The sequence below is a fragment of the Nerophis ophidion genome, linkage group LG17 (genome assembly GCF_033978795.1).
Source record: "Nerophis ophidion isolate RoL-2023_Sa linkage group LG17, RoL_Noph_v1.0, whole genome shotgun sequence".
NCBI classification, from domain to species: domain Eukaryota; kingdom Metazoa; phylum Chordata; class Actinopteri; order Syngnathiformes; family Syngnathidae; genus Nerophis; species Nerophis ophidion.
The window spans coordinates 20,822,170-20,844,049 of NC_084627.1; the positions used below are offsets into that span (position 1 = coordinate 20,822,170).

At 41.7% G+C, this 21,880-nt stretch overlaps 1 protein-coding gene and 1 long non-coding RNA gene across 4 annotated transcripts; one reads left to right on the forward strand and one right to left on the reverse strand.

Moving 5' to 3' along the window:
* Nucleotides 1-2,161: 2,161 nt before the first annotated feature.
* Nucleotides 2,162-17,352, reverse strand: znf532 (zinc finger protein 532). 3 transcript variants are annotated; one of them, XM_061876524.1, is made up of 9 exons: nt 17,049-17,352; nt 12,734-14,969; nt 5,991-6,172; nt 5,714-5,890; nt 5,198-5,360; nt 4,788-5,102; nt 4,546-4,658; nt 3,006-3,138; nt 2,162-2,938 (listed from the first exon to the last, which is right to left on the reverse strand). In XM_061876524.1, exons 2-9 carry the CDS (start codon nt 14,936-14,938, stop codon nt 2,441-2,443), a joined length of 3,786 nt encoding a protein of 1,261 aa, XP_061732508.1. In that variant the 5' UTR covers nt 14,939-14,969; nt 17,049-17,352; the 3' UTR covers nt 2,162-2,440. The 3 variants fall into 3 exon arrangements, with proteins under 3 accessions (XP_061732508.1, XP_061732507.1, XP_061732509.1); XM_061876523.1 differs by lacking the exon at nt 17,049-17,352 and adding an exon at nt 15,851-16,265; XM_061876525.1 differs by lacking the exon at nt 17,049-17,352 and adding an exon at nt 15,698-15,798.
* LOC133536197 (uncharacterized) lies at nt 16,288-18,231 on the forward strand. The gene is made up of 3 exons (XR_009802415.1): nt 16,288-16,684; nt 17,817-17,919; nt 17,994-18,231. It is a non-coding gene; the product is annotated as an uncharacterized LOC133536197 (long non-coding RNA).
* The last annotated feature ends 3,649 nt before the right edge of the window (nt 18,232-21,880 follow it).

Below are 21,880 nucleotides of genomic sequence, written 5' to 3' on the forward strand. Positions count from 1 at the left end.
AGCTCAAGGAGTACAAAAACTAGTTTTGTTCAATTGAAATCAAAAAGTAACCTTCATACATGGAGGGGAAAATAAGTATTTGATCCCGTGTTGATTAGACAGTCAAAAGATTTTTAATAGTATGTTTACTGTAACTGAGAGCAACAAAATGTAAAAGCTAAAACAATTAATAATAAAAAAAAATAGAGAAAAGCTATAAATAATGAATATTTGATTAAGTGAAATAAGTATTTTAGCCCATTTTGGCCAGAAAGCCTTCTGTCCTGAAACACACAAATGACTCGTGTTCCTTTGGAAACATACTCCTAAACTCAAATCATTATAAGGACAAAAGACACCTGTTACAGAATTGGTCTAGTCCAGGGGTCACCAACCTTTTTGAAACCAAGAGCTACTTCTTGGGTACTGATTAATGCGAAGGGCTACCAGTTTGATACACACTTAAATACATTGCCAGAAATAGCCAATTTGGTCAATTTACCTTTAATAAATAAATCTATATATATATATATAAAAATGGGTATTTCTGTCTATCTTTTTTCCTTTTACGGAAGATTTTTTGTAGAGAATAAATGATGAAAAAAAAAACTTAATTGAACGGTTTAAAAGAGGAGAAAACATGAAAAAACTGAAAATTAAATTTTGAAACATAGTTTATCTTCAATTTCGACTCTTTAAAAGTCAAAATTCAACCCAAAAAATGAAGAAGAAAAACTAGCTAATTCGAATCTTTTTGAAAAAATTAAAAAAAGAATTTATGGAACATCATTTGTAGTTTTTCCTGATGAAGATTAATTTTAGAATTTTGATGACATGTTTTAAATAGGTTAAAATCCAATCTGCACTTTGTTATAATATATAAATGATAAATGGGTTGTACTTGTATAGCGCTTTTCTACCTTCAAGGTATTCAAAGCGCTTGACACTACTTCCTCATTTACCCATTCACACACACATTCACACACTGATGGAGGGAGCTGCCATGCAAGGCGCTAACCAGCACCCATCAGGAGCAAGGGTGAAGTGTCTTGCTCAAGGACAAAACAGACATGATGAGGTTGGTACTAGGTGGGAATTGAACCAGGGACCCTCGGTTTGCGCACGGCCACTCTGCCACTGCGCCACGCCGTATGTGTTTAAAAATCCTAAAATTATTTTTAAGGTTGTATTTTTTCTCTAAAAGTGTCTTTCTGAAAGTTATAAGAAGCAAATTAAAAACATAAATGCATTTATTTAAACAAGTGAAGAGTTTTGTCTCTCTTAGAATCAAAAATGTCGAGCAAAGTGAGACCAGCGTGCTAGTAAATAAATCAAATTTAAAAAATAGAGGCAGCTCACTGGTCAGTGCTGCTATTTGAGCTATTTTTAGAACAGGCCAGCGGGCTACTTATCTGGTCCTTACGGGCTACCTGGTGCCCGCGGGCAATGCGTTGGTGACCCCTGGTCTAGTCTATTACAACCTCTCCGCCAAAACAAAATTTATGTCAAAGGACATTAGGAGCAAGGTTGTAGAATAAAATTGTCTTCAAGACTATAAACAAGAAGCTTGTTACGAAATATAACGCTATTAGCGCAATAATTTGGAAATGAAAGAAGTTGTCCTTGTTTTAGAGGTCCAAGCCAGTTTTGACCTTGTGAGCCAAGATTTACTCAAAAGAAGGCCCAGAATTATGAGAGGAGGAGCTGGTTATTGATCTTACGGGAGTTAGTCCACAGTTAGCAAAGAAAAAAAAACATTAGTAACATACTTTGATGTAATGGATTGAGATCCTGCAGCGCCTGCAAGGCCCCCCTTTCCACAAAGTACATGTACAAGCCTGTCTGAAGTTTGTCAATAAACACCAATATGAAACAGATAAGGTTGGTATACTATATTTTAGTCAGCAGAAGCCAAAATTTAGCTTTTAAGCATCAACTGGAACTGATGTGTGTGGAGGCAGAGAGATACTAAATACGACCCCAACCATCCCTACTGTCACACATGACATTGGAAGCTTTCTGCTTTTGGGGTATTTATTTAACTAAAATCTCTCCTGAGATGTTTACAACCCTGGTGACCAACTACAAAAGTCTGACCATTGTGTTTATCAACAGGGGTTTCTCCAAACCCTAAGCATTTTTTTTCATATCAATGCCTTTTTGCTCTAGATGAAATACAAACTAATTCAAAAACTTTATTGAACCTGTTGTTAAGGTATTTTTCACACCCGGTCTCTCTATGTTACAGTCAACATACCTAAACAATTTCGGATGTTTCATGTGGGAGTGTTAACTTACAAAAATCAGCATGGGACCAAATGCTTATTTCCCCCACGGATGTGTATTTGTATATTATTAACAGTTTATTGCAGTAATTTTATACATTAGGACCCCAGCCAATAGATACTGTACAACTATATAAAAGGAATTCTACAGTTTTGATTATGGTGCAGGCGAAGATTCATTTTTCAGCCGAACTGAGTCTTTTGGCCTTGATAAATGCCATTCCATGTGTCCTCATGTGAGTGTTGAGGTTGCCCTCAGTCTCAAACTGTTTCCCACACACTTTACATTTGGTCTTTGACATTCCATCATCATCCTGCGCTGTAACTTCCATGAGGTTCTCCCGCTGGTTTTCATTATCCTTACCCCTGAAACGGGCAAAGCATTGTGGCTCCTTCAGACGATGGACGATGAAAAGGTGTCGGGACTTAGAGCGCAGGGAAGTGTAGCACAGTCCACACTCCTGGCACTGGTATGACGAGTGGTCCGACTTGTGCTGGGGGATGTGCTTGTGGAATGCGATGATGTCCTCGGTGGTGAAGCCGCAGACAGCACATCTGTGAACTTTGGGTATGTTAACTTTGAGCCTCTTCAAAGGCTGCAAGTCTAAACCACGGGGGTTTAACTCTGGAGACACCTTCTCTTCTGCATCATTTTTTCTCTTGGGGCTGGCAGTCTGAAAACCATGTCAAGAATGTGTAAAAGGTAATGTTGAAGTAAAAAAACACATTATATATCTATACCGATTTGTTCTCTGGCGAATTATCTGTGGGAGCCGCGCTGGCATTCTTCTCCTCTGAAGCTCCATGCATCAACTGAATGTGCTGATCGAGCAGCACTCTCTTGGTGAAGGTCTGACTGAGCAGTGGGCAGTGCCTGATCAAGTGTAATAAAATCACAATCATAGTCCTCGATGAACTACTCTGATATTCTTGCATAGCCCCACATTTATACTGCTGGTTCCACCTTGAACATACCAGAAACATTTTTTTTTACTTGTTTTTTCTTCTCAGCAACATGTCAAATCATTATTCTTCTACGAACTGTTAAGAACTATGACAAAAGACTGAAATCTGTTCCTTGAACCACCATGTTCTTGTAGCTACATGCAACGCCAAGGAACATACACATACATACAGTACTCATTCAGGTGTCAAAAGCATCATAAGTGATTACTAACTTATTATTCCTGCACAAGTCTAATTTCCCTTGGTTCTGCTGCACAGTAGACACTCAGGACTTGAACAATTTGGTGGTTAAACAACTTGAAATTCAGCATCAAACTTAAACACCAAAGTCCTGGCAGAGGAGCGGACCCTGTTCATATCTATGATTAAGGACTGAAATGATGCGCCTGGACCCAAACATTTTTGTAGCTACACACAACTCCAAAGGCCATACCTAAAGCACTCAATTAATAGCCAAAAACATAAAAAATATTACTAAATAACCTTAGTATATTTGGATTTATGTCTTGGAAATGTCATCAGTCTTACTACATCCCAGACGACAAGGCTAGAGCACTTGGCTCATGGTCGTTTGTCCTCAAACAGTGGAGAAGATGACGTCGGCAGAGGCATCGTAAACAATAGAGTAGTTGTAAAATGGACCTGTTAGCAAGTATAGAGGGAAAACCACACAATCCAACGGTTCAGAGCATCTATTAACGAAAACCAGATCCATCGTCCTCAAAACAGACAAACTGGAATTATGGTTGGTCAGCAACAACAGTCTTCGGGACAGCAGTGCTATTATCATCAGAGAATCTTGGCTAAACTTGTTCTTCCCCGTTTTTTAGCTGTTTATCTGAAAGATCGCAGCCTGCACCGCTTTGATGGCATTAAAGACTCTGGTAAGAGCAGAGGGGGAAGGCTGCAAATTTACACACTGGATGACTGAAGCACAAACAGTAAAAATATCTACACCCACTACTGTCCGGATCTAGAGGATATCTCAGTAGTATGCAGACCCTTCTACCTACCGAGAGAGGTCACTGTTGTCATTTTAACATCTGTTTATATACCACCCTATGCTAACGTTACCTTAGCACTCTGCCTACTACATGATGCCATCATTAAGCAAATGCAGACCCATCCAGAAGAACCATTTGTTATGGCTGGGGACTTTACTTAAGCCTGCTTGAAGAATACGCTCTTCAGATTTGTGCAATTTGTACATTTTGACCTGTAGTCCAAGAGCAAATCCCTCATTTGTTGTGTCATTCTCACTGGTAATATTTTTTTTGGTGCACAATATTATCCATATCTAGTAGCCTCTACTCACGGGCAGGTGTAGGCTTTGTGCACTCCTTTGTGTTTGAGGCGGTTGTGTCGGCAAAGACTGTGAGTGGAACTGAAGGACTTGTCGCACTGTCGGCATGGGTGCTTCTTCAATGTCTAATGTTGAAAAAAGGAAGAGTGGATAAGCTAGCACACATTTAAACTGTTCTGTTATTCAACATAATTCTCACAATTTTACTGCCCGTGCATTTAGGCTCCTTCTCGAAAATATTCGCAGATATTTACCTTGCCATGTTCTTTTTTCATGTGATTCAAGAAGACCTCTCTGCCACCGAAGACACGGTTGCACTCTGAACATGTATAATCTGAACTAGTATCTTTCCCCAATCTGTTTTTGCTGTCTTTTTTAGGTGATAAAGGTTCAGTCTTCTTGATGCCTTTGTTTTGTCCATTGGTGTTTTGCCCATCCTTGTTGTTGTTATTGTCATTTGTAGGGCCATTGTTGATGGTGCTGTTAGAATTTGTAGGTTTGGCACTGAGCGGGAGGTTGATTCCTAAGTTTGGTGGACCTTCAATAGTCTTCAGAGTTCCATGAATGCCCTTGGAAAAGAATTCAAACCACATATTGTTATATTTTCATATTAGAGAGCTTTGATTAAGTTATATGAGCTCAGTGTTATGTTAGCTCGCCCTACCTTTATATGGTCCAGCATGAGTTGTTTCTGTGCATAGTGCATAGAGCAGTCGGGGCATTTAAACACAGGAACTTTATGAGTGACAACATGCTGGTCAAAGTGTGTGTAAAGAAGAGACTGCAAAGTGTAGACAGTATCGCACATGGAACACTTGTATATAAGCCTGTCAGACAAAGACGAGAAAAAAACAATGTGGTGAATACAATTACTCTCTCTCTCTCTCTTGTTACACCTGCTCAGGATGGACTATCTAATGAAAGGTTTCCATGTGGAAAAACAAACATCGATGATAAGCCACCATGTCTAAAATCTACAAATCCTACAACGGATGAACAACAAGCATGATTTTCCTTCGAAAAATGAATTGGTTCAGGGTATTAATTTGCAGTAGAGCATGTGGATGGATGTGAATATATGTTGACCTTTCTATAAAGCATGATTTTATGGCAATTCTTTTATTAAAAGTATTATTCTTGAAACAGTGATCTTCTGTATGAGGCTTGAATCTAGACTTACTTAGGCTCTCCTGCTTTCAATCCAGGATGCTGTGTGTACGCATGGGAGTGTGTTGCTGGTGCAGACTTGAAGGCCATGGGACAAAGCGGACATTTATAGAAGACCTCACAGTGTGTAGTCTGGATGTGCGACTTCAAAGTCGCAACATCAGAGACGATCACACTACAGTGAATACATCTAGCAGTTTGGAAACAAGACAAAGGGGGAAATATCAGCTTGTGATAGCTACTACTGTAAGATTGGATTTACCTTGAAACAGTCTTCTATTGTGACTGACCGGTAGCCGACTCTACGTGCGTAGTGCAGGCAGTTCTTGGTGACGTGGGACTGGAAGTGGACAGATCGACAGCTTGCGCCACACTCTGGGCAGATGTAAGGAGACTTGTGCTGATGGATTCGTTGATGCGACAGAAAACTGCACTGATTTGGAAGAAGCATTTGGCAGATATTGCAGGTTTTCTAATGAAACAGAAAACATAGAAATGTTAATTGTAATGTGTGTTAAAAATAGTAACTGTCCCTCCATGATTTCGCTGCCTTTTTTGTATTGTTCTGGCATTACAACCCTGATTTCAAAGCAGCATTTTTAAAAGGTTGCGGCAAAAGTTGAAACTTTTAACGCTTTTTCCATTAACATTACATATCTTTGGGATTTTATGAATTTGTACTTAGCGGTTTAAATGTTTTTGTAACTCTAACCCTATAAGCACGGGATTGTTGTTGCATTAAAAAAATTAGACAAAATGAACATTGAAATAAATCGTTTTTTCCTTTTGGAGTTATTATAGGGAAATTTTCTGAAGAAAATAATAAACCAATATAAACATAACTGAGAAAGGCATCTTACTAACTCGGCACAAAAAATGTGTAAAACAGGATTTATTAAGCCACAACAAAGTACAGTACATGTGTACCAATGCAAGAAAAATACCTACAATTACAACCTAACCTTCACATGAGAAAAAAACTTTGGCAATTAAAACTAAATAATGGTCAAATAACAGTACAAATAATCTTGAAGGGACAAAACGACAGAAATTATACTATGTATACCAGCTGTACAATAACTACAGTACTCTAAAATATATCCAAGCTTGATTTCTAATGCTCTCCCTTTTAATGGTGTACTGTAGTAAAACTGGGTTAAGGATGTATTCACTTGTGTGAGATAATGTATATTTACATATTAGGGGTGTAACAGTATTGCCGATACTGCCATTTCAAAGTATTCACAATAATGCTGTGACGCTTGACGGTCCATCCATCCATCTTCCTCTGATTATCTGAGGTCAGGTTGTGGGGGCAGCAGCCTAAGTAGAGAAACCCAGACTTCCCTCTTCCCAACCATTTCGTCTAACTTTTCACGGTGGATCCCAAGGCATTCCCAGGCCAGTTGGAAGACATAGTCCCCCCAACGTGTCCTGGTTTTTTCCCCGTGGTCTCCTACAGGTCGGACATGCTTAAACACCTCCCCAGGGAGGCGTGTGGGGGGCATCCTGACCAGATGCCCGACCACCTCATCTGGTTCCTCTCGATGTAGAGGAGCAGCGGCTTTACTTTGAGCTCCTACCGAATGACAGAGATCCTCACCCTATCTCTCAGGGAGAGCCCTGCCACCCGACGGAGGAAACTCATTTTGGCCACTTGTACCGGTCATAACTCAAAGCTCATGACAATAGGTGAGGATGGGAATGTAAATCGACCGGTAAATTGAGAGCTTTGCCTTCCGGCTCAGCTCCTCCCTAACCAGAATGGATCAATACAGTGTCCGCATTACTGCCGACGCCGCACCGATCTTCCTGTCGATCTCACAATTCACTCTTGCCTCACTCGGGGCAAGAGGTCCTCCCCAACCATGAAATGGCATTCCACACCCTTTTCCGGGTGGAGGTGCTGATTCCCATCCCAGTTGGACCACATCATCTGCAAAAAGTAGAGACCTAATCCTGCAGCCACAAAACCAGATCTCCTCAATGCCCTGACTGCACCTAAAAATTCTGTCCAAAAAATTCATGGAAATAATTGGTGACAGAGGGTAGCCCTGGTGGAGTCCAACTCTCACTCAAAAAGGGTCCGACTTACTGCCGGTATTGCGAACCAAGCTATGACACCAATCATAGAGGAAGCAGACCGCCACAATCAGACAGTCCAATACTCCATACTCTCCGAGCACTTCCCAAGGGACCTTCTACAAGTCCACAAAGCACATGTAGACTGGTTGGGCAAACTCCCATGCATTCTCAAGTACCCTTCCAGGAGTAAAGAGCTGGTCCACAATTCCTCGACCAACACTGCTCCTCCTGAATCCTAGGTTTGACTAGCTAGTATAGCCTCCTCACCAGTACACCTGAATAAACCTTACCCGGAAGACTGAGGAGTGTGATCCCAAGATAGTTGGAACACACCATTCGGTTCCCCTTTCTTAAAGAGAGGAACGACCACCCCGGTCTGCCAATCCAGATGTATTGCAATGTTGCAGAATCTTGTCAACTAAGACAGCCCCACAGTATCCAGAGCCTTAAGGAACTCCGGGCGGACTTCATCTACCGCCGGTGCCCTGCCACCGAGGATCTTTTTAACTACCTCAGCAACTTTAGCCCCAGTAATATAATTCCCAAGGCACTGCTTCCTCATAGGAAGACATGTTGTTGGGATTGAGTACGTCAAAGTATTCCTTCCTTCGATCCTATATATATATACTGTACATGCTGTTGACAGTGCACTGCTTCCCTCTTCTGAGGTTAGCGAATGGTGGCCGAGAACTTCTTCGAAGCTGCCTAAAGTATTTTACCATGGCGTCTCCGAACTCCCATGTCGCGACCGCCAAAGCCGCACACAACTTGGCATTTCAGTACCTGTCCGCTCCCGCTGGAGTCCCAAAAGGACCAGATATTACTCTTTTTTTCAGCTTGACGCAGGTTCTGGAATTACCGCCACGACAGGCACCAACCACCTAGCAGCCACAGCTTTGATCGGCTGCCTCAAAAAATAGAGGTAGGGAGCATGGTCCACTCGGGCTCAATGTCCAGAGCCTCCTTCATGACATGCTCAAAGTTCTTCTTGAGGTGGGAATTGAAAATCTCGCTGACTGTCAGACTTTGTTAGACAGTTCCAGCAGACCCTCACAATGCGTTTGGGCCTGCTAGGTCTGTCCAAAATCCTCCCCCACCATCGGAGCCAACTCACCACCAGTTGGTTATTGGTAGAAAGCTTCGCCCCTCTCTTCACACAAGTGTCCAAAACATGAGACCACAAATTCGATGACGCAACCAAAAGGTCGATCATCGAACTGCGGCATAGGTTGTCCAGGTGCCAAGTGCACATATAGACACCCATATGTTTGAAAATGGTAAAGGGGTTATACTTGTATAGCGCTTTTCTACCTTCAAGGTAGAAAAGGTCAAAGCGCTTTGACACTATTTACACTTTCACCCATTCCCACACACATTCACACACTGATGTCGGGAGCTGCCATGCAAGACCCTAACCACGACCAATCAGGAGCAAGAGTGAAGTGTCTTGCTCAAGGACACAACGGACGTGACTAGAATGGTAGAAGGTGGGGATCGAACCAAGAACCCTCAGGCACGACCACTCTCCCAACCGTGCCAAACCCGTCCCCAAATGGTGTTTGTTTTATTGACAATCTGTGACGAGCACTAAAGTCTAATGACAAAAACACCACTCGGGTTCAGATCTGGGCGGCCGTCCCTCCCAATCACGCCTCTCCAAGTTTCACTGTCGTTGCCAATGTGAGCGTTGAAGTCACCCAGCACAACAAAGGAATCACCTGAGGGAGCACTCTTCAGTACTCCCTCGAGAGAATCCAAAAAGAGAGGATACTGCGAGCTGCTTATTAGTGCATAAGGACAAACAACAGTCAGGACCTGTCCCCCCACCCGAAAGTGGAGCTAAGATACCCTCACGTCTGCTGGGTTAAACTCCAACATACAGGCTTTGATCCGGGGGGCAACAGTATAAATGCCGCCCCAGGCCGTCAACTCTCACTGCGTGTAACGCCAGAGTGGAAAATAGTCCAGCCCCTTTCGAGACGACTGGTCCCAGAGCCTTTGTTGTGCGTCAAAGTGAGTTCGACTATATCTAACCGGAACTTCCCCACCCGTCTCACCAGCTAAAGCTTCTTTTCCCCCAGCAAGGTGACGTTCCACGTCCCAAGAACTAGTTTCTGTAGCCGAGGATCGGACTGTCAAGGGTCCTGCTTTGGCTGCAGCCCAGCTCACACTACACCCGACCTGTGTGCCCCTTTCTATGAGTGGTGAACCTATTGGAGTGGTGGACCCATGTTGCCTCTGTCCCCGTGGGGCCTGGACACCAGGCACTCGCCAGCGTGGGCCTGGCACCAGACGGGGAAATCTGAGTCCTCGTTTTTTCTTCTTCATAAAGGTCTTTGAGATGCTCTTTGTCTAGTCCCTTTGTCTTGGGAGACCCTACTATGCCCCCGGACAACATAGCTCCATAATAAGGTGAAAAAAACAAACTACACATCAAGTTTTTGTTTGGCACTTATGACAGTATCAAACAAAAACTTGATATGTAGTTTTTTTCTGGTGTTTTAGCTTTGGCGTGGTCTGAAATGTATCAAATCCCGGCCGAGTATTACCTATAAAAATGGGACCCATTGCCTCCCTGCTTGGCACTCAGCATTAAGGGTTGGAATTGGGGGTTAAATCACCATAAATGATTCCTGGGCACGGCACTGCTGCTGCCCACTGCTCCCCAATCATTGGTAAAAGAAATAAACCACATCTCCCACAATCCTTTGCCCAGCGCAAGACTGGCATAGTTGAGGCAACAATAATAGCGTACCGCAGCCTTTACGCTGCGATAATATCATACCTTGAGCTTTAAATAACTGTACATCCCTATTACATATGCCTATTAAAATGATTTTAAATATATTCATTATTCATAAAGTGTACATATGGGGATAATGTAGTATGGTTAATAAATACGTCAGAAGTGCTGTTTGCCGTCGAGGCCGCACCCGTGCATTCAGAATGTAAACAAGATGTAACGTAGGAATCCCCGCCTCCTCAAAATGGGTACGCCTGCGTGTACAGGAAGTGATGTCATCAAAAGGGCAGCCCTCGATGGCTTCAAGCAGAATGCTCACATTTAATAATTTATTAATGTGAATGAATGTTTGGTGTATGAATATGAATGATTGTTTGGTGTATTAATGAGAATGTATTGTATGTTCGCTGTACAAATTTGGGACGGTGGTTGAATGGGCCGTAGGTGCAAATTGGCAGCCGTGCTTTTATCAATCTACCTGAGGGTAGCTGTGGCTACAGATGTGGCTTACCACCATTTTATGGGAATGTGGAGTGAAGGAATGATGGCTTCTTAGTTGTCTGTGAAGCGCTTTGAGTGTCTAGGAAAATCGCTATATAAATCGAATCCATTATTAGTATCATTATTATTAACTAACAGTATGCCCCATCCGCTGGCATTCATACACGTGACCATCTCACACAGAAGTGTGCATAGTTTGTAACACAGACACCACCAAAGGCTGCCTTTTTTTTTTTCTTCTTCTTCCTCTTTAGCTTGATTAAAATTATCTTTCTTCCCGTGCCCTCTTTTACTAAACCCACCTCCTTGGTTCTAGCAATTAGTGCAATGGCGAAGTATTGCAAATGCGCCACCAAGCATATGGACGTCGCTGCAGTTTCGTTATATCATCAACCCTCACCGTTTGCCAGCAGTGACGTAAGGCAGATGCGACGAATGTTTGTTTACTATTTAAAAGCCACTGCACGCCATGTTTGCCTATGCTTGTGCTCATCTAATTTTCTTTTGTCTGTCTTTACTAGGAAGTAGACCTATTAGTAGACAACATTTTTGGCGAAATTTGCAAGTGTCGGCGCATCAGCTTGCGCTATTTTATACAGAGTATGTTTCATTGTGTATTTATGTTTGAAGCCAAAATGTACGGTCAGTAGAAAAGGTTTAAAGTCTGTCTAAAACCATGATTGTCGTTATTATTAAAATCACCAGTTGTACTTATTACTTACATTTGTACGCTTTTGTGGCTTTCTGGTCTGACGTCTTTCTTCTCGCACTCGATAGTGAAGGGAGGTCTGCAAGCTCTCTTCTCTTCGAAGGGGGTACTTCGCCCTGACAGATAATTTGAACACCTCTTGACTGACGTGTATGCGCAAAACCGAGGAGGGGGGGCAAAAACAAGGGGGGAGGAGGGATATCTAAATTGAGCCATATTGTTCTTATTTTCTTCCTATTATTATTATCCTTATTCTTACTGTCAATTGTATGTTCTGTTGTCCACAAGTTGCAGACATTCTTTTGCATGTTTTGAAACTCGAAAGTCGATTCTAAACTTTTGTTTATATTTCAACACACTGCACGTACAGTTCCTGCACTTCCGATGAGAACATTGAGTAACTGTTGAGAGCGATCTATTGCTGTGATTTTTGTTGGTAAAATGAGTGAATGATGAGTAATGAATCTGTGAATGAATTAATCTATGTCAATGTAATCAAGAAGGTGAAGATGTGGAGTGATGCAGGTAGACATTTGATTGGTGAGACAGTTGCGTTCCGCTGGAGCGCTGCTGTAGAAATTGTATTTATTTTCATTTCGATTGGCAAAAATGTTGATGATTGGCTCAAATGTGTGGGGATTAGACAAAGTTGTGAGGTTGTTCATATTTTGCAGGGATCGGTTGAATTTGCATGCATTGGTTTGATTGCGACATTGTGAAATCCTGGTAGGACTGTAGTATAAATGATCTCATGGTTACAGCAGTTACTGTTTCATTTTGAAAAGAGGGCTGAATTTGATCTAAGGATACGTGCCATTCCCTAGTTCGGGGCCGCAAATGGGGCAAAAAATAGTACTGAATTGTAGTGTGGTATATACTATATAGTGTATATACAGCCAAATATTTCCACAGCACTCTGCATATTCAGAGGTTTGCATGAACACGATTTAGCATTCATATTTATTGGTTAATAAGCAATATCATAGAAATCATACCTGCCCACTGGTCTCCAGAACTTGCTGATAATGCATAGCTAGTGAGCTGTCATCTTGGAACATTTCATTACATTCCAAACACTTCAGGCTGTGCCTACAGAGTTTGAATGCACCATCTTCCAAGGGCATGGCGGCCTCAATTGGGATGTTGCTTGGAGCTGAAATCACTGCTCTTTGTGTCACATCACTTGGAACTGGCGTTTGAGCAGGTTGTGCCTGTGCATCGAAGCTATCTGTAATAGAGTGTAGTCTGGAATAGGGCGGTGCTGTTATCATTTGGTCAGCAGGGATGGGTTTTAAGATTAGGTGTGAACACTGCATGACAACTCCTTTGTCCTTGTGTCCCCTTGCATGAGACAAAAGGCTGCATTTATTGTAGAAGACAAGATTTTTTGAACAGTGATTGCAGATAACCTCAATCCGCACACTACGACGTTCAAAATGTTGAGTCAGGCTTTTTTCCAGAGCAAATGAGTCGCCACATTCCAGACACTTATAGCCATGAGATGGTATCGAAATACAGGCTGAGGTTGGTGGGGAGAGGTTTGGGATATACACAGGAATTGGATTAATGCTACTCAGGACTTTATTGAAAGCATCAACTATGGAGCTTTGAGAGTTGGTTATGACATGAACTCTGGGGAACTTCTTTGAGTGCTGGCCTTTGAAAAGGGGTTGTTGTTTAAGTTGTTGTGATTGCCTGGACTTTCCTTGTTGGAGATCACCATGAGCAGAGGATACATTCTGCGAGAGAAGATTCAGGTTACTGAGATGGACTGCCTTTGGTACTAATTTAGCATTAGGCAGAGTAGAGGCAGGGACCATGACTTTTTGTTGCATGGCATTTGCCGCTTTAAGGATGGCACTGCTGCCACTTTGTACTGAGGCAGCAGGAATGACGGTTGCTTTGACTGTGGTGTTATTAGCCAGTTTCAGGTTGATGACTTGTGAACCAGCCGTCTTGACAGCTGAGACTGGAAGAAAGGCTGTTGCTACTGGTTTAATTGTCATCTGCTTGGTTATTCCATTTGATAGACCCCCACAAGTGGCTACCACCGTAGTTGGCAGAGAGGAGCCTGTGGGACATGAGAAAAATGCACCAGTGGTAGCCACTATTTTTGGGCCACTGGAATTTCCACCCTTTTTCATTGTTTCAAATTCCAAATCTGGGAGCACCCGTGTGACAGTACGCTTGATGTGTCCAGAAGAGGTCTTAATTGTTTTTATCCTGACCTTTGGAATGACTGTGGCAGTGTCAGTGCTTGAGTCTGGTGAACCTTTGCTGCTACTTTCACTGTTGACACTTGATGGACTCTGTGGTTGTCCTGATAGCAATCGCTTTGCCAACTCTAAGGCTGATTCCGGTTCACATTTTTTTTCTGGAGCTCTGAAATTTTTATTGTCTTGGTTTGATTCCATTTGTTTAACAGGAAAATCAAATACACGGGACTCTGTAGGGCTTGCATTTTTAGCACCAAGAGCAGCAATGGCAGCAATACAAGAGGAAAGTTTTGTAGTAGACTTAGATATGACTTGCATTGTTTGCACATTTGTCTCTTTGCTCTCTGTGTCTCTGTGAAGCGTTTCCTTAGGCTCCTTTTTAGGAAAACTAGACTGATTGGTGTGACTAAAAATTGAATCTCCCAGAGTGATATTTTGGTTGTTGTTCTGGTCTGGTTTTAAGCCTTTTGCCTTGGACTTAGAAGCCTTCTCCACCAAAACAGGAGCTTTCTTTGTAAAGGACTTGACAATTGACGGACCACCGATTTTGTCAGTTGGATTATCTACTTCAATTGTGTTCTCTTCCTCAACCTCCTCTGCACTGTAGATCGGACTGAATTGATTACTTAGTGTCTGTCCATCCTTCCTGGAAGTTTTCCATACATTTTTGGGTGGCATGGAAGACAAGAATCCATTTTGAAGTTGCTTGCCAATTCTTTTAGGGGGCTTTAACAGCTCGTCCTTCTCTGAATGATTTCCAAGATGTTGAATTGTATCCACGTTTCGAATATTCTTGACAATGACACTGACACCAACATCATGTCCTATCCGATCATCTTCAACTGTATTTGTTTTACACTTTGCTTGTTTGACCTTGTCATCTTCTTGGTGGCCAGATTCAATTGCAGCTTTAGGATCCACCATGTCTGGGATGTCGAAGGCTGCAAGGAGGTCATCAAAGTCGGGTGTTTTCATATCGCCCATGGTCCTTTCTCTGCTTTGATGAGGATGTTACCTAGAAGTGGTATAAAAAATATCATTATAGAGTTGAATTGGAGTATCGTCACTAATTCACTAAAACAGAACTATATTTTGTGTTATGCAGACTTCTTCAACTTTTCAGAGAACAAAAATATATTCAATGTTAATTTAAAATCTTAAAAAGAAGCTACCTAACACATAATCTGTTATATAAAACAAATTATACTTCATTATCTTTAATTTTATAATAATGATCTTAGCAAGTATCATCTGAAATTTCATTCAATTTATATTGTATACAAATTCATAATTATTACTACCACAGTCAATCCATCCATGTATTCCATGTGCTTTTATGCTTGATGCTTGTACATTTTAATTTTATACTTTTTGGTGCTTTGTGCATGACGTTTTTTAGAGTGCATACGACATTTGAAATATGACCGGAATGAAATGCACCATGTATGGTTCTTGAGGGGGCTAGCCTGGTTGCAGCTACACCGGTTTCGCTCTGGTAATCATGAATGCACAGATGTATTTGGTTTCTGTTTTTTTTAGTTAAACAACACTTAGTTTAGATGATGGGGGATTTCTGTGTATATGGAGCAGAGTGTGGGGGTGGTGACGGTCTACAGGGAAAAGTGCAGATGACTAATGAAAGGAGGTGAAAATGGCTGCTGCTGCTGCAGCAGAGAAAGAAAGGCCTGGAACATGCAGTTAGCCAGATCGGTCTAAAGCTGAAAATGAATGTCAAATACTCACAAATTCGACAAATAATCCATGCAGATCCCATGCCCAACACATCTTTCACAAGCATGCATCATTCTAACCGACAGTTACGCATTTAGAATACTACCATGTCAGTAAAATGAAGAATAGTCGAAGAAACATGCAGAAGAATTAGCCCCTCCTCACCCTCTTGCCTTTTCTCGTCCCTCTCCAGCCACTAGCCAAACCTTCCGACTGTCCTTTTTTCCATCCTATGACAAACATGTTCACAACACTACTGAACCTTCAAAAAGCAATGGCACCCCACCCTGACTGCATGGAGAAAAAAAATCTGCTTCTTTACAAAAGGCCCAGAGTTGAGGGTCAGGTTACAGCCGACGTTGCGCTAAATTCTGGTGGTCTTCTTTTGTCATTCTCTGATGCACTAGCAACACAGACACATATAAATAAGACACATAGATCATGTTCGTGTGTGTGTGTGTGTGTGTGTGTGTGTGTGTGTGTGTGTGTGTGTGTGTGTGTGTGTGTGTGTGTGTGTGTGTGTGTGTGTGTGTGTGTGTGTGTGTGTGTGTGTGTGTGTGTGTGTGTGTGCGCGTGTGTGTGTGTGTGCTGCAGAATCACAGACTTCCAGGCAGCCACCCCCACCCCATTGTGTCTCTTCCCAAGTCTCCCTGCTCCCTTCACCGCAGGTCATTGCAGCATGGCTTGCCGTCGACCATGCCCATGCCGCAATAGTCGGCAGCAGAGATGCTAAGGTACGACATAGAGTTAGAGAGGAATACTGTTTATCCCTTGTCGGAGTACAGCGACAGCATTGTTCCTGTCTGCCTCAAACTGGTTTCAGCTAGTTTTGGTCTGCCAACATAAAACCCCATGCTGCACTGCGGCCTCAAAACCACACAGGCTGAAGTCCCCGGAAACGGAGTGTTCATGTTACTTTGCATTGTGGATTCTTTTAAAAAAGGGGGCCTAAAAAGAGGATGAAAGGGGAATTTCTGGCTTTGGTTCCTTAATAATGAGGTTAGTAGACATCTATGAAAGAGAATATAGGGTGATGATATGATGTTGGAGCAGAGATATCAAAAATAACAAACAAATGCCTTCAAAAGATGAAAATAAATCGGCTAACTTTGGAATCTGAAGGCCGAAATGCTATGCTGGTAGTGTATTCTGGATACCAAATACCAATGTTTCTTTAAATCAAGTTTTTTAAAGCATTACTCTCAGTCCCGAAGAAACGGTAACATGGGTAAACAGACGGTATCCATGCACCTCCCTCACTTAGATTTCTTCCAAACATACCTTTTCTTGTGCCCCATTGATTCATGCATACACATAAACATGCACATCCATGCATATAAATATGTAAGGATAATTTGCATACCTAGTCAGGTCTTTCCCAACATTGAGAGACATTCAAGTTTAAAAAAAAAAAATATGTCCTCCAGTCAAGGCCTCAGCACCTGCCTTCTTGGTGTGCCCCGGCTCTTCCAGGCTCCATCTTCCTCCTCCTTCCCCGCCCCCGCCCCCCACTCTCCTTCACTGATTCACTCCCAGTCCGGGCCTCCTTTCCGGCTTTGGCCCCCGCCACCGCCACCTTCACGGACATTCATGAAGGGACGGATAGAAAGGGGGTAAGAAAAAAAGGGGGGCTGGGTTCAGCAGGCGAATCAGGCCTTTTGTCTCTGTCGGTGGAGGGGGGAGTGGTGGTGGTGGCGAAGAGACTCTCCACACTGGCTCTGGAGCAGCAGCTGGTGCAAAGGAAGAAGAGAGAGAGGGAGACAGATGAGGTGGGGGAGACACAGAGGAAGAAATGAACGGGGGGACCACTGAAATGGGTGTCAATGCATGGAGTGTTTTCATGTAATAGGTGTCGAGCATTGCATCCTGTATGAGTATGTATGAATATAGTATATGAGCTATGAGCACTTGTAAAGTCAGTAGCATTATCGGTACATCAGTACTGTATAATGCAAACAGTAGGTTTTTGTGTACATCAGAAAATAAATACCTGACTGTCTTTGTGGCAGTGAATTCAGGGGTAAAGAAAATGATATTAATATTAATAAAAATCACAGCACTCTCCGGTGATACTTCTGCAGCATGGAGAAGTTACCAAACATAATCTTTAAAATGCTAATCTATCTTGCAGCTGGTGGGGAAAACTATATCTCTCACTGGGTCTGCTTGCACCTCACAGCTTTTGATTGTGTGAGAACCATAATGGATACGTTCAGTAGTCGACACCAGCAAAGGTAAGAATGTTATGCGCAGGGAAAATATATTAAAAGGCCCAAGTGGTGCTTTCTGACAATCGACGGTGTGACAGCTTCTGTGCAGGGAGGACAGCACAGCGAGATCCCTTCCCCCACAGACACAGTTATGTGACGTGTTTTCCTTGATCCAAGTGGGCAGAAAGGATGAGGCCCCACTGTGCTATTTTTCAATTCATTTTACCAATTTACTGCTTGAGCCAAACATGTTTTGCTTTTTTATGCAACACGGTAAGCCATCTGATGTCACCCTAATATTTATCCTTTGTCTTCCACAATATATGCCTAAATCTGCATCATGTGTCCATTCGTCTTACAGAGTATGCAGTATATTCCTGCTTGTAGCGTGGGTTACAATAGTAAGAAACAATTATAGGAATACATTTTCCAGTTTCAATCTTACAAATCTTTCAGATTTTACAACATCACACCTTGTCAAAGCTTCTTCTAGTGATGAGTATTGAGTGAATTGACACAATGCCCTCTGCTGGATTTCTGGCTGCAGCACTCTATTTCACCTGCAGACAGCGGTATCAAACCACATTCTATCAGGTTACCATCCATCCATTTTTTACCGCTTGTCCCTTTCGGGGTTGCAGGGGTATCCCAGCTGAATTTGGGTGGAAGACGGAGTACAACCTGGGCAAGTCACCACCTCATCGCAGTCTTGTTAGGTTACCCCATCCATCCATCAATTTTCTACCGCTTATTCCCTTTTGGGGTCTTGGGGGGGGGCTGGCGCCTATCTCAGCTACAATCAGGCGGAAGGCGGCGTATACCCTGGACAAGTCGCCATCTCATCGCAGGGCCAACACAGATAGACAGACAACATTCACACTCACATTCACACACTAGGGTCAATTTAGTGTTGCCAATCAACCTATCCCCAGGTGCATGTCTTTGGAAGTGGGAGGAAGCCAGAGTACCCGGAGGGAACCCACGCATTCACGGGGAGGACATGCAAACTACACACAGAAAGATCCCGAGCCCGAGATTGAACCCTGACTACTCAGGACATTCGTATTGTTAGGCAGACGCACTAACCCTTCTGCCACTGTGAAGTCTATTAGGTTACCATAAAAACAAATTTTTTTTTGCAGTTTAAAGCATATAAAGAAATCTGTGCATATTCCTTGAGCATATTCTGAACCAGCTAAGTAGAGATCCATTGTCGGGCTGTATTTGCATCTTGGTTTCCCTCTATTTTATGATTTTATACCTATTCCTATTTGCCTTACAGATTATAGATCTATACAGTATAGGGTGTATCCTGCCTTCCGCCAGATTGTAGCTGAGACAGGCACCAGCGCCCCCCGCCACCCCAAAGGGAATAAGCGGTTGAAAGTGGATGGATGGATGGATGGACAGTATAGGGATGTAACATTTAGAATTAGCGTTTTAAATTAAAATGATCATAAAACCACGCTTTGCTAAACTCACAGACTGGTGCTGCAGGAGCAAGCTAGCGTGAGCTCGCTGGATAGCTTAAATGCAACCTTACATACAAAAGGCATTAACATACTTCTGCATTAAGAAATTACATACCACAACCTTCCATAAACACATTACTGTCTGAGCAACGATGAGCTATTCAGGTGTGTGCATTGGACATACAAGTTGTGCTTTCTTGGAAGCGTGATGGATCAATACTCAGGAGTACCAGTGATGGGCAGTAGCAAGCTACATGTAGCTAAGATATGTAGCTTAACTACATTTCCCAGTAGCTTGGCGGATGCTTAGCTACTTTTTTTTAACAAGTAGCTTTTCCTGTAGCTTAGCTACTTTTAGACCCATGTAGCTAGGTAGCTTACATCAAAGTTACAAGGAGAGAAAATTGACTGTGAATTGAGGGCCAAAATAATATGTAGAAAATCAATGATGATTGGTTGGTTTTCATATGATGAGTTACAATTGGCTAAGGTTAGGGCGCAACATTCTGGACTGATCAATCAGAGGTAAGTAAGGTAAGGCAGGTCATCAAAACTCGTAAGCAAAATCAGTCACAATACACTGTCACACACTCATGTCACATAACGAAGAAGAAGTCAGAGACAGAGGAACGCTTCATGCTGACGATTCAAAAGAAAAATGTACTTGAAAATGACAGAGGAGTTCTCTCTTGCTGATTACATTTTTCCTCTAGTGATGAAGAAGATGTGCAGGAAACCCACAATAATGTGTGTCTTTAGACATATTATGACAAATGTATGCATTTAGTTAAAACAATTCCCAAAACCTTATTTTTTAGTTAATTACTTTGTAAACCAAAACCTCTCTTCGTCCAAGACGCGGAACAGAAATTTAGAAAACACATAAAGGTGAGTTAAGTTTGTAGAAGGTTTTACTGCACATAACCATTACCAACTGTTCCCAAACAACACAAGTCACTGTTTTTTTGTCAATATATAGATGGATGCTGAATAATAACAATAAAATCATTATAGGGGTGGGCCAAAGAAAAGGTAAACTAAATAAATACATACAGTGGGGTGCGGAGACCCCTAGAGGTAGTTGTAGGGTATCTCCAGCTAAATGACAGATAGTTGACCCTTATTGTGTCCATTTGTACACTGTCAGTTACATTAACATTGATATTATACATGTGGGCCCATTGATATAAATGCCGTTAAATGTAGCTTTGATGTATTAAGCTACTTTTGCCGTGGAGCTTGTAGTGTAGCTAGCTACAATTCTTTGGGGATAGCTTCCCCAGTAGCTTAGCTACATTTAAACAAGAGTAACTTGTAGCTTAGCTTTCAAAATTCTCCCAAGTATCTTGCACATCACTGGTAATTACACAATGTTTACAAGAGGAACTAAACTCGCGTGTTGTCACATAAGCCGGAAGTGAAGTACCCAACTCCCGTTTTTCCCTTATGGTTAATGTAAACTACAACCTTTACAAAGTAAAACTAATGAAGATAATCATATATACTTAAGCACTCAAATAATGTAAATTTTAAGAAGCTTCTGCGGAGAAAGTATATTTTGTGTTTTTTTTTTTTTTAAATAAAACCTTGTCAAAAGATTTCAGTGTATGTGTAAGTACTATTTGAGCACATTTAACAATTCCGTGATGATTGTAACCGTGATAATTTTGGTCTCTATAACCGTGATAAGAACTTTTCATATTGTTACATCTCGAGTACAGTGGTACCTCAGTTTTTTATAAGTTTTGTTTTTAGTATGATTAAACTCACATTGGTAACTCAGTCTCTGCAGCAGTCGTTGTCCGTGTATTCTTAGATATAACAAGAATATTAGCACACATAAATAAGGTGAGAAACACTAGTGAGTTCAACAAAAATTTTACCAAAGTATAGAGGTGGTGTCTTTCACCTAAATTAGCTCTGGTCTTACAAAGTGTTGGTCTCTCAATCAATCCAAATATATCTCAAACCAAAGTACCATATTTTCCGGGCTATAAGGCGCACTTAAAATACTATTTTGTTCTTCAAAACTTGACAAGGCGCCTTACAACTCGGTGAGCCTAATGTAAGGAATAAGTTTGGTTGAGTTTACCCACCTCAAAGCTATTTTATTTGGTACATGGTGTAATGATAAGTGTGACCGGTAGCTGGCAGTCAAACATAATATATACATATATATAATATGTGTATATATGTATATGTATAATATGTGTGTGTGTGTGTGTGTGTGTATGTTAGGGGTGTAACGGTACACAAAAATTTCTGTTCGGTACGTACCTCGGTTTAGAGGTCACGGTTCGGTTCATTTTCGGTACAGTAAGAAAACAACAAAATATAAATTTTTGGGGTTATTTTATTACCAAATTTTTAAACAATGGCTTTTTCCTTTTAACATTTGGAACTCTATAATAATTCTGCCCACGTTAATCATTATTAAACTGCCTCAAATTGTTGCTCAGATTAAATATAATTACAAAACTTTTCTTCTACATATAAAAAGTGCAACATTAAAA